We start from the raw sequence: 12,880 nt of genomic DNA on the forward strand, positions 1-12,880 counted from the left end.
TGTAATCCTAGCTGCTCAGGAGGCTGAGGCAGTAGGATCATGAGTTCAAAGTCAGCCTCAGCAACTTAATGAGGCCCTAAGCAACTCAGAGAGACCCTGTCTCTAAATAAAATATTTTAAAAGCTGGGGTTGTGGCTCAGTGGTTAAGCACCCCTGGGTTCAATTCCTGGTACAAAAAATAATGAACTAAATAAAATAGCCAGGGTCACCAAATGACTCAAAAAGCTAGAAACTCTAAGGCAGGTCCCTGGGAACCATGGGGGCCCTACCTTGGGTCTGGCCCAGTATGCAGCACCCCAACCTGAACATTTAGGCAAAATGACTGGGTGCTCAGCCCCCTACTGGAGCTTCCCCTGGAGACCACTCTCACTGCATTAGTTTTAAGTGCCTGCTACCTAACCAAGTATGATGGGGTCGGGGGAGAGTGAAGGGAAGACCTCCTACAGGAAAGACAGGTCCAGAAACAGACTTCAAATGGCTCTGCTAAAGGACCTTAGCCTATTATTATCCCTAGTCCCTGGACACGTCCATGTTCCAGATGTGGGAAAATGTGTAATGTGCCAGGGCAAGACAGGCAGTGAGTTGCCTGTCACTAAAGGTCTGCAAATAGAGGGAAAAAGACCTCTGGCATTTTCAGAGATTTCCTTCTGTGCTCTTCATCTGGCCTCTGGACATGGGATAGAGATAAGCATTTTATTTATTGAGATAATCTATAGCATATGCCTGACACACAGTAAGCAGAGTAATTAGTTAGTGGATACTACTAAATATTTTTGAATTTATAACAACCATCTTCTTGAATGTGGAAAGAGAGCAGAGACAAGCAGTTCTTCCAAGAACCTGTCCCCTTCCTTGGGACTTACTCCAGTGACTGGTTGCCAGCAGCACCCACATGCAGCTGGGTCAGGCAGGAGGGCCAGGGTCCAACTGGTCAGTGCTGGCAGCTGTCCTGCAGACAGGATGAAGGGTATGTGATTCCCTGAGCAGCCACTTCAATCCTAATGTCCCTTTAATAGCCCTTGTCAAATTGCCATGGCTCTCCCTAGAGATTTTCCTGACTATGGAAAACAGCCATTATATGACCTCCAGGGGAATGGAAATGTCTGCAGATTTTGGATTCCGGGAAAGGCAGTTATAGAAGCAAGTGAGGCCAAGTCACCCCTGCCATGTCCTAGCAAGTCTGTCGCAAAGAAAATCTCAAAATAAATGTATTCAGGGCTCAAATTCTCTTTTGACCTATATGTATGTATATGAGTGCATTTGACTTTTGGTAGCACAGGAGAAAGAGAGAGGGAAAAAACTCTGAAAATGTGTGACTGGTTTCTTTTGCCCTAGGGGAGAGGGGAAAGGAGCTGGCCAAGCAAAATGTTTAATTTTAAGTTAATAATTTGTCATAAAAACCTTGCACTGTGGGGGTTGTAGCTCCATGGCAGAATGCTTGCCTAGCACTGGGTTCAATCCTTAGCACCACATAAAATAAACAAATATAATAGAGACGTGCTGTCAAAAAAGAAAGAGCCAGGCACAGTGGCACACACCTATAATCCAGCAGCTCGGGAGGCTGAGGCGGGAGAATTGTTGAGTTCAAAGCCAGCCTCAACAACTTAGCGAGGCCCTAAGGAACTCAGTGAGACCCTGACTCTAAATAAAATACGAAATATGGCTAGGGATGTGGCTCAGTGTTCCAGTGGCCCTGAGTTCAATCAAGAAGAAGAAGGAAGAAACGAAGGAAACACTTATAATCTTAAAAAAACAAAAACAAAAACTTTGCATTATTACATGAGGGAAATTTTCAAAGATTTCACCATCCAAAGACTGTGAGAATGAAATGCTCTTTTTCTCCCTACCTAATTTGAAAAAGAGAAACCATTTCTTTACCCTAAAAACACTTGGGGTACCTAGCAAAAGTGTTTTCCAATACAAGCTATTCCTTAAATAACCCCAGGGAACAGCATGCCAAGCCAGGCAGGAGCCCTTTTCTGGTCCTAACTCATAAGGGCAAGGGATTCTGGGAGAGATTCTAGACTTTCCTGCATCCTATTAAATTGGCTCTAACATGGATAGGTTGTGTTTGCCCCTCAATGACTTTTGCTAGGTTTGATGTAAAGCTCACGGAGATAAAAGATATTCAAAGGGCTTATTATTTATATTTCTTGTTTTTCAGTGCTTGGGATAGACCCCCAGGGCCTCACACATGCTAGGCAATGCTCTACCACTGAGCAACAGAACAATTTTGAAGGGACGGTAAGAAAGTCTGGAAGATTGAGTAGAACACTACTTGGGTGACTTAAAAAGAGAAATGGGAACAGTCCATAGCAGTGAGCTGGCTATTCCCAGAATCAGTGTGAGCAGGAGAAAAAAAGGTTTTACAGCACTAGTGTGCTGACTATTTAACAATAGGCTCTCTAGAATAAAATATGTTTGCGTGTCATTGATAAAAAGGATGTGTGAGGATGAGGCAAGAGGATCAATCACAAGCTTGAGGCCTGCCTCAGCAACTTAGCAAGACCCTGTCTCAAAATAAGAAAGGAGTAGCTCAGTGGTAGAGTACCCCTGAGTTCAATTCCCACTACCAAAAATAAATACATACATACATACATACTCAATAGAGAAAATTTGAAAATGCAGAAAAAATTTAAAAATTAAAAAACCAACCACTGCACAAAAAATTAAACACAGAAATACCATACGCAATGTTCTTTATTGTAATTATAGAATAATAATACACTCAATTGTTTGGAATTACTTTTGTTGATTATATATGTGCCAACTCTTGTATCCGTAGGGAACCTGTAGCTGCAATTCAACGTGACTTAACATAGACTACAGATAAATTTTGTATTACTATTGGATTCTGCACCCACCCAAGTCTCATTAAATGGAAATGAGTTGTTAATCAGCTGTAGGACATGTGGAATGGTCTGAGTTAAATCACCTTCTGACAGAAGCTTCCAACCCATCGATAGGCTCAGAACCAGGAGTACCATCCAGATGGACTCAGCTACTATCCTGAGAAATGTGAGCCTACAGGGTCCTTGCTAACATTGGGAGGTTTCTCCTCTCACTGGTGAGGAAGGCCACTTTGGGCCTTCAGAAGCATACTGTTGGGGCCAAAGCACTCTGCCTCACAGAGCTGTTCTTCACTTTATTTGTGTTGCCTACCTCTGAAGTAACACAAGCCTGCTCTGTTTCCCAGACCCCTGCTGCCAACACCCTGCTGTGATGTCCTTGGGCTAGACCAGAGTGCCCTTAAAAGTATCTTATTAGAAAAGTGTATCTTGGCTGGGGTTATGGCTCAGTGGTAGAGTACTTGCCTTGTATGCATGGGGCACTGGGTTTGATCCTTAGCACCACATAAATAAATAAAATAAAGGTATTTAAAAAACAAATAAATATATTGTGTCCACAATAAATATTAAAAAAAAAAAAGAAAGGTGCATCTTAATCCCATCCTCTTATAAATAGCATAGGAAGATAGGATCTTCCACACTAAGGACCAGAATATAAAGATAACATGTTTCCTGCAGGGGCATCTAAAGGGAAAGCTTTATCGAAAACATGACTTGTGAGTCTTTTCAACTATAAAGTACATGCAGACAATGGAGTGTAAGACCCAGGGGAGAGGAAAAAGAGAAGGAAGAGTTGGGAAGACAGGCTAAGAGAGGGACACTTGAGTCAGTTTCTTACCGCTGTTTCCTGCATTCAGCCTCCACCATCCAGCCCTGTGCATAAGGGCTGGGAGTCTCTTGATGGCAAAAGGACAGGAAGGGGAGTTCTAGCCACCAAGGCAGATTAAACAACATGTGAGGGAGTTACTGGTGGATTAAGGCCCAGACAATAGTGAAGGAGAGAAGAGAAAATGGTACAGGAGAGTGAGAGAACTGATATTTTTTATGTATCTAATATAAAATGAATGAGACTGAGCAAGAAAGAAAAGAGAAAGAGAAAATACATAAAATAAGGACAGGTTGGGGAGCAATCACTGCAACAGATGAGTGGGGACATCATTTACCTTTATTATCTTCAATAACCAATCACTAAGGACCATGTGCCAGGCCCTGGAGCTGAACTACAGGGAGAAAATTCTTACCATCAAGGGGTTCACAATCTCCCTAGGAAGGCAAGACCTAGAGATATGACAAAATCATACCAAAGTTGAAGTATAGCCATATGCCACAGTAGCCTACATTGTCAAGCGAGAGGAAGCCAACCAGTAAGTATGCCAGCAACTTAGAGGGATCACAATGCCCTAGGATGCTTGAGATCCCCAGGGAAGATGAATGATGGATGGCATTTGAGTAGAGAGCAGAGGCAAAGAAATTGTTAAGACTGGCATAGACGAGGCATAGCAGAAAGGATATAGATCTATATTCAAGGTACTGTGACCGGCAATTTATTATTATTATTCACTTTTTATTGGCCTTCACTGTATCATCTCAGGAGATGACTCCATTGCCCTTCATAAGCCCAGCTAAGCCCTAGAACAGACAGTCTTTAGAGAGTTCAGCAGTATTACACGAACTACTACTATGGGTAAATCAATGTTGAGTGTTGCAGGGTATATAGCAAAGCATAAAATATAGATCCTGCCCTCAAACACAGAAAGGACTTTCCTTCTATCAATTGTTCAGTGAAAGAGACTCTGGGGCAGCTTTGCAGCAGTATAGGCTCATTTCTGATAAAAAGGCAGTGGACTCTGGGCACATCCTCTGTTTGGGGATGGTCCAATAAGTCTTTTAGTAACTCAGCAGTTTTCTTCTCAGAATTGGTTCCAGGCTGGGTCCAATCATCTTCTTATTGTACTCCTTCATGAATAGAGAAGCTTGTCTGCAGCCAATTACCAGTTCAGAATCAGAAGCCAATGTAACCACACACTACACCTATGTCACCCCATGTTTGGGCTGCTGAATAACACCCCATTTAACAAGGGATCTCAGACTTTGCAAACAATTCTGGAAAGAAAAGGTAGCAAAACAAGAAAAGAATCAAAACAAGGCAACACATGTAGACAACTTCCAAATTGGTCAACTTTGGGCAAAGGGAAATTTGGAAATCTCTATTTGGCCTGAGAGAAATCTCATCCTGGCCCTTAAAGTACCAGTTAGAAGTGAGTTGAAAATCAGAGTTGAGCATCACCAGAGGCAAAATGAAATACAAACTTTGTCTTAGCACCCCAAAGTCCAACAATATGGCCATCTCCATGAAGAAGCAGTTTTTGGAAAAGTTACAGGGACTTTCAAAGTTATCTGGGATGAGTTGCTCTTTAGATGACAGAACTGGCAGGTGATGTCAATCATTGTACAAATAGTGGGATATTAAGCAGAGAACTGGCTACTTAGGTTAGCTGGAGAGCTGAAACTGCAGATTCTGGAGAGTCAGTACTCGCTGTCGTGACTCCCTGCCTCTTCAGGCAATGGAAGGCCAAATGTATAATAAAAAGAGGATCTCCGGAGCCTTCAAAGTTTTTGACTCTGAATTACTTCTCTCTCCTTCCCTTCATCCTGCCCTCCATCCTTTCTTTTCTTTTTTATGCAGTACTACAGGGGATTGAACTCAAGGGTACTCTACCACTGAGAGAGATCCCCAGCCTTTTTTATTTTGAGACAGGGTCTAAGTTGCCAGTTTGACCTTGAACTAATTACAATCCTCCTGCCTCAGTCTCCCAATATCTGGGATTACACTTCTTTTCAAGACAAAATAATACCAAAGTTGAAGTATAGCCATATGCCACATAATGATGGACTGCACATACAATAGTAGTACCATAAGACCATATCATTGAGGGCTGGGGTTGTGGCTCAGTGGTAGAGTTTTCACCTAGAATGTGTGAGGTACTGGGTTCACTCCTCAATACCACATAAAAATAAATAAATAAAACAAAGGTATTATGTCTACAACTAAAAAAAAGAAAAAAAAAAGACTGCATTATCTAGTAACATTATGGCCATCTTAGTCTGTTGAGTACACTCTGTGATGTTTGCATAATGATAAAATTGACTAACTAAGCAGGTCTTGGAATGTGTCCCAGTTTTTCAGTGACACCTGACTGTATTTCAAAGAAATAATCACATGCTCTAACTTTGTTACAGAGGACACCACAATTCTCATTCTACAACAGTTGAAGCACATTCCTTGCCCCAGGCCCAACTCCAAAAGAAGAATAAAGCAGATTCCTCAAGAACTACCAACTAATCAAGGTTGGGGAAGGAGGACAAGGCAAAGAAATAGCTGCACACTATCTTAAGATTCTTTATTTGGAAGTCTTATCTCTGAGCCAAGCTACTGTATAATTAAGCAGGGAAATACCACCAAAACTTGATCATTTTGACTGATGGCCTTAATCTTCAAAATGAACAAAAATGTTTACTGTTATTAGTAACCAAGTAGTCTATAACTCAACGTATATGTTAGTTCAGAAAACCCCATTCCTAGGCTGGGGCCATAGCTCAGTGGCAGAGCACTTGCCTATAGCACGTGTGAGGCAGTGGGTTTGATCCTCAGCACCACATAAAAATAAATAAATAAAATAAAGGCATTGTGTCCATCTACAATTAAAAAAAAATAATGAAAACCCCATTTCCTGAAACATCAGGCTCCGAAGTGAAGTAGAAGTGAATTCAAATCTCAAGGGGTCAATGGCTAACCAAAGAATCCATGGGAAGGTGTCTCAAAGGAGGACACCATATATGAAGCCCAGTTGTTGAGAAACCAGACGATTTATCCTCATATCTCTCTTGAAAGAATTGTGCAATAATAACTTTCCAAGCAACTGACTGATGCTCTAACACACTGAGTTGCTAAAGCTGTTAGAAGAAATATCTGGATCTAACTAAATCTGGCAATGTTACCTGAAAGAATGCCATTTTTTTCTATTCTAAATGTTAAGATATATTATATTTAAATGTTAGGGATATTTGTACAGTGGGGAGAAAGTGTCTAGCAAACAGAGTTACTGAAAAGAGATCAAATGATAGGCAGGTTGTGGCTACTTTCATAGCCTTAATAAAAAGTACCTTACTTCTTCCCACATCTAGGACAGGTATGTTGACAGGCTACTGCAAGAATGTTCAAATCTCCCCCAGTCACAATGTCTAAAGGTAACTCTGGAGATAGCACCTGTCCTTCTAGTTTCTCCAAAAGGTCTAAATATTTTTCAAGGCCTTTTTCATCTATCTCTAAATGAACCAAATGAATTTAGAGTATTCATTATTTTCCCAAGATACTGCCTTGAAACAGCCCTATCCCTAGTTCAGCAATAGTTCTGTGAAAGCATCATTTATGGCACTGGATTGGACTAGGGAATCAAAAACTCTGGCTTATGTTCCCAACTTTTTCTCTTCTCTTGTGAGTACCATTTCTTTCTTTCCTGATTTTTTTTTTCAATTAATAAACACTTCTTGATACCTAATAAATGCCAGCGTCAGGACTAGGTGCTGTTTCTGTAGGTGCTGTCTCTCTAGAAGCAAATAAGATAAACTCCCTCTCACAAAGTTAATATTCTAATTGGGGAGAAAAAAGTTTTCCAGTTAGAGGGAACACAGACACAAAGGCTCTGAGGTGGCTGAGTCAAGAGAACTGAAGGCAGGCCTGTGTGGCCAAAAATAAACCGAAGGGAGAAGGAAGAATAAACAAAGATAAGGTAGGAGAGGGAATAGAGCTGTATTGCCTGTTATCACTCTAATCAAAGTAAGATGAGAAACTACAGCAGAGTTTTAAACAGGGGCTAAGCCACTTCAAGGACCAGAGTTAATGAGGACTGAGTATATGCAAAACACTGGGCAGAGAAGAATGTCAGATAGTCTCTAGAAAAAAGGCCTCAGGCACCAGGGCCATATTTTCAGGTCATCTTGGGGTCAAATATCAATGATCTGACCAGTCCTTACCATCTCCTTTAGCATAACTCTGGCAATGCAGTCCCCAGACAGTATCCTAGACATACCACATCTATATCTGGACTGGATGGATTCACACACCTGACAGCTATGTAAAAAAATTCTTCCTCATGCTGAGCCAAAATCTGATTTTTTGTGGCTTTCACTCATCTGCTTCTATATACCCTTCTTGGTTTTCCTCATTCTATCATCCCCCAAGAATTTTCTTCTCAGGCAGGCCAATATACTTTCCTTTATCAACTCATTCATTGTCTTTTTTGACTTTTTACTATGAAAAATTTCAAAATGTTTATACAAGCAGAAAGAATAGTGTAACAAATCTCCATTTACCCATGACCAGCTTCAACAACAATTAACTCATGACCATTTCTGCTTCCATGTGGCATTCTGGTTTCTTTCACCTACTTGGTCATTACATTTGTCCTGCATGTATGAACTGGCCAGCTCAGAGTACTAGCAGCTCCTTCACCTGAGACCTTACATGTTTACTATTAAGACAGCCCAATGGTCCCTTTGCACACGTCAGGGCCAGACTGCTGCTTTCTAACATGAATTCAATTGACTCCCACCCTCTCACCAGAAGTTATGCAATGGGATTTTAGACCCCAGCTCAGTTTGTCTCCAGTGATTTTCATCTTTCAGACTCAGCCCACTACTCATGCCATCAGGATCCTTGTGGACCTTGACTCTAATATTTCAGCCCCCAGCCCCTACCCTTTCTTTAGAAAAGAGAGAGAAGGAATATGAATATTATAAGAATGAAACAGAGGGCTGGGGATGTGGCTCAAGCGGTAGCACGCTAGTCTGGCATGCGCACAGCGCTGTGTTTGATCCTCAGCACCACATAAAATAAAGATGTTGTGTCCACCAAAAACTAAAAAATAAATATTAAAAAATTCTCTCACTTTCTTCTCTCTCTCTCTCTCTCTTAAAAAAAAATGAAATAGAGGGGCTGGAGTTGTAGCTCAGTGGTAAAGCGCCTACTTCACACGTGTGAGGCACTGGGTTCGATTCTCAGCACTATATAAAAATAAGTAAATAAAATAAAGGTCCATCAACAACTAAAAATAAAAAAAAATTAAGAATGAAGGAAGAATTTAGAGCAGCAAAGGATCAGAGAGAATAGTTAGTTAAACCCTTATTCTACAGGTGAAGAAACTAAGACCCCCCAAAGAATCCACAGGGTGATGGTACTTAGCCTTAGAGGGACCTGGGCTTCATGTTCACTGTTTTTTCTACCACAGCTACTAGCTCTGAGTCCCCAGCAAGAGCTTCATGACAGAAATGCAGGTCATCACTGGCCAAGCGAGTGTCTCTAGCCACAGCAAACTGATCTCTAATCAGCTATCAGCCATTACCCTTTCATAATAGTAGACACTTAGCAGGTGCTGCTCTGTGCCTGGCCCATTGCCCTCAACTGCTTTCCAATTCAAGTGTCTCCACCTTGCATCGATTACATCAACAATTTTATTTTTTTCTGTTTTTACTTAGTCAACTCCTGCAGCATACAGTTCTATAGAGCTGAACTAGTTAGGAATGTCAAAAATGTTAATAAATAATAAAGGTTTAATATTAGAAATGAGACATAGTCTGTTATTCAAAGAATCACACAATATTTCATTTAGAGGATGTTAACAAATTATACATTTTAAAAACTCAGTGCTCCAGAATGCTTTTTTACAATTGATTCCATTTGAGAAGTAGAATAAAAATGGACAATAATAGACACAACTTCACACAATAATCTGGCTAATATTGCAAGAATCATCATGATGTTTTTCAGATATTTCTTTGTGGCTAACTAGCCACACACTGGAGGATGAACCAAAGTTCAGATGTGCACAGTCCAGGGAGCCTCCTAACAGAGTGGGTGCTCTCAGGGGTCTTCTTTCCCTCAGTGAAAGACATGGGCATGGGCCTAGGGTTTACCAGAAAGGTACATGCCTGACTTCTTACCCAGTCTGCTAGCAGCATCAACTGTCAAACCATTTGCTCCTTTTTGCAAGAGGTGCTCCTGTAGAAGGTCCCAATAATTTCCGCTTATACTGTTCAACCAACTGGTTAAAGTGGACTTCTGTCTTATTTTCCTTAGCTTTTTTCCTAGGTACCTACAAAGTAAAGGAAAGAAGACATAAGATAATCAGTTTCAAACACTAAATATCACCTTACCTTTAAGTCAACGAAGAGAGAAAATAAGGTGCTATAGAGATCACACCCCTCCAAGAAGAGACAGACCTTCAGAGAGAGACCCTTAAAGAGAAAAGCTCAAAAGGAATCATCCATTGGTCCATCCATCAGAGCAACAGCACATGGGAGCAGAGCTTGCTGAAAGTCTTGGAGCCTCTCCCATTCTAGCTCCCATTCACTCACTTTAACCTCAACACATTTCAGAGTATGGACACTCTTGCTTGCTCCAGTCCTCACCAAGAATACCACCTGGGCTGGAGTTGTGGCTCAGTGATAAAGTGCTTGCCTCGTATGTGTGAGGCACTGGGTTTGATTCTCAACAGCACATATAAATAAATAAGTAAAATAAAGATCCATCAACAACTAAAAAAAATATATTAAAAAAAAAAAGAATACACCACTTAAGGATTTTCAGAAATAGATCTCTAATATCATGTGATATAGCCAGAAATTTCCCAGAAACAGATTTCTTAGGTAGGATGGGAAATTAATGCTTCCTTTACCTTAAAAGAAATGGAATAGGGAAGGTAGAAAAAAAATTTTGACCTCAAATGTTCAAGAACACAGGATGAGTATTTTCTACTAAAAGGAATTAAGGCTCCTTAGAAAAATGGCTAATGCCAGGACTAGGAAAAAGCATATAAGACATATAAGGTCATGTCAGATGGACTCAGAAGCCAATATGAAGGGGCTTCTTTTGGCCTATGACAGGACAAGCATGATAATAGCATTGGACTGAAACACATCAAATAAATGGAAACCAAGAATTCCAAAATACTAAAAAATTCTTATTGGTTGCCATAGGAAGTTGGTAGGGCAACAGCTTATTACTCTGCAAACCAATACACAGAGAAAATTAAAAAGTGAGCATTTACCCTGCCTTTCTCATACAAACGGTATTTGGTGGTAACCCCCAAATTTTTTTGCCTACAATTTGCAATGCAAAAGGGTTGAATGAACTATAAAATCATTTTTCTGCAACCCATAATGAAATAATGGGTCTAAATAGCACTCAGCTAAAACCATAGATAAAAGGTTGTTGGGAGGGCTGGAAATGTGGCTCAAGTGGTAGTGCACTTGCCTAGCATGCGTGAGGCACTGGGTTCGATTCTCAGCACCACATAAATGTAAAATAAAGATATTGTGTCCACCTAAAAAAACTAAAAAAAGAATATTGAAAAAAAAAAAAAAGGTTGGTGGGAAACTTTCTAAATCGAGGTAGATAATTTTTACATCTACTGACCAAGATCCACATCACTAAAAAAGGGCAACCAAGTATGATGTCTGTGATGCAAGGAAGCATACAGCACCACCCATGAAATACCCTTGTCAAGAAAACTGAACTTGAGCTCTTGGGTTTCCTCAGCAGAAGGGAGATGACAAAGGGAATGTCATCATTTGGCAAGGGCAATAATACACACATTGTGCCACCACTGGAGCTCTAAGGCCTGCCACCTTTAGAAGTCAACCTGTTGCAAATGTAGCTATCCTGCCAAGAGCAAGAGAAAGTATAACTGGCGTGCCAAGACCAAAAGATAAAACAGCACCAGGACTGGTCTAATGAGGCACCTAAGAATTTTATACCACAGATTCAGGCATGGATTCTGTGAAGGAACAACTCCTAAACCCAAGAGGTCAGCTGTTGTAGCATCCAGTTCATTTTGAGAGTTTCAACAATTAACCATCCAATAAATGTTCTGTTTTGTTTTTTTTTTTTTTAAAAAAAGAAAACTGAATTTGAGCTACTATTCCTATCAATTGAAAGGCAATATGTGGTGTCATAGGGACAAGTTCAGTGATATCACAAAGTGGCTAAACTCAAAATCAATTATATTTTAGGGCAAATGACCTAGATTCTCCAAAAAATTAACAGCATGGAAAAAAAGGGCATGGAAAGAAAGAAGGCTACTATAGAATAAAAGAAGACTGAAGAAATACAAAACCCAAAGGTAATATATGAACTTTGATGGATCCTGACCAAGGCTATCCAAGCATTAAAAAATATTTTTGAGACAATTAGGGAAATTTTGATATGGGCTATGCATTAAATGATATTAAGAAGTTTTTATTAATTTCAGTAGATGTGACAGTGCTGTAGTCCTATGCAATTGCAATCCAGAATACATTTGCTCAACTAACCCCGGTATGAGAGCGCTGCCAGCCTGGGAGACTCATCAAAAAGTGTGTACCCTGAAGAACTCACCTGCTTGGAAGATAACTGCTTTTTCTCTTGCTTCCACTGGTTTTTCTGAGTCTTTGGCTTCTTGGGAGGGAGGGACTTCACTTTACCTTTGTCCCGCAACCTGAAATAAGACGTCCAATTAAATATCACCCTGAGTCCTTCCTCTAATTGGTATTCCTGGGCTCTCTTGAGTCCCAGAGATAAATTCCTTTTTTATTCAAACTCTTTCTAGGCCCAGGATAAGTTGAATCACTCTAAAATGGGATTCTGGAACAGATGATCCTAAGGATCAACATTTGTGTACTTATCAGGTTTTGTTGTTGTTTAAATCCTGGGAATGACAAAGACCTTCATTACTTACTAAATATTTTATAAAAATCTACATTTACACATAGCACTAATCTGGCACCCCAAACAGAAGTTACAGGTGAGCTTCAAGTATATGGCTTCAGCTGACAGAACTAGCCATCTGGACAGGAGGAAGCTCTTCAAAAGAGAAAAATGGCATAAAAGCCTGCCCTGGAAGGCTCCTCTGAGGCTCTCTCTGCCATTTGATCCAAGAGTAACTTCTCTGCTGGTGTAGAAAAACTTGTGTGTTAATCCCATGTGGAACCAGCAT

General features: G+C 40.5%; 1 protein-coding gene and 1 pseudogene across 3 annotated transcripts in view; one reads left to right on the forward strand and one right to left on the reverse strand.

The window, feature by feature from the left end:
* Positions 1–737: 737 nt before the first annotated feature.
* The window catches only part of Rbm28 (RNA binding motif protein 28), a 39,779-nt gene continuing 27,636 nt past the window's right edge, over positions 738–12,880 (reverse strand). The window contains exons 18-20 of one of the 3 annotated variants that reach the window (XM_076834333.2): positions 12,283–12,382; positions 9,849–10,000; positions 738–949 (exon numbers count right to left, since the gene is read on the reverse strand). In XM_076834333.2, coding sequence (XP_076690448.1) covers positions 9,866–10,000; positions 12,283–12,382 — 235 coding nt within the window. In that variant the 3' untranslated portion in view covers positions 738–949; positions 9,849–9,865. Of the gene's footprint in view, positions 950–2,723; positions 4,953–9,438; positions 10,001–12,282; positions 12,383–12,880 lie in introns of those variants that run through there. The other 2 variants (XM_076834331.2, XM_076834322.2) reach the window with 2 other exon arrangements.
* Positions 11,456–11,744, forward strand: LOC143411772 (large ribosomal subunit protein eL37-like; annotated as a pseudogene).

This window comes from Callospermophilus lateralis, chromosome 1 (genome assembly GCF_048772815.1).
Source record: "Callospermophilus lateralis isolate mCalLat2 chromosome 1, mCalLat2.hap1, whole genome shotgun sequence".
In the NCBI taxonomy this organism is placed as follows: Eukaryota; Metazoa; Chordata; class Mammalia; order Rodentia; family Sciuridae; genus Callospermophilus; species Callospermophilus lateralis.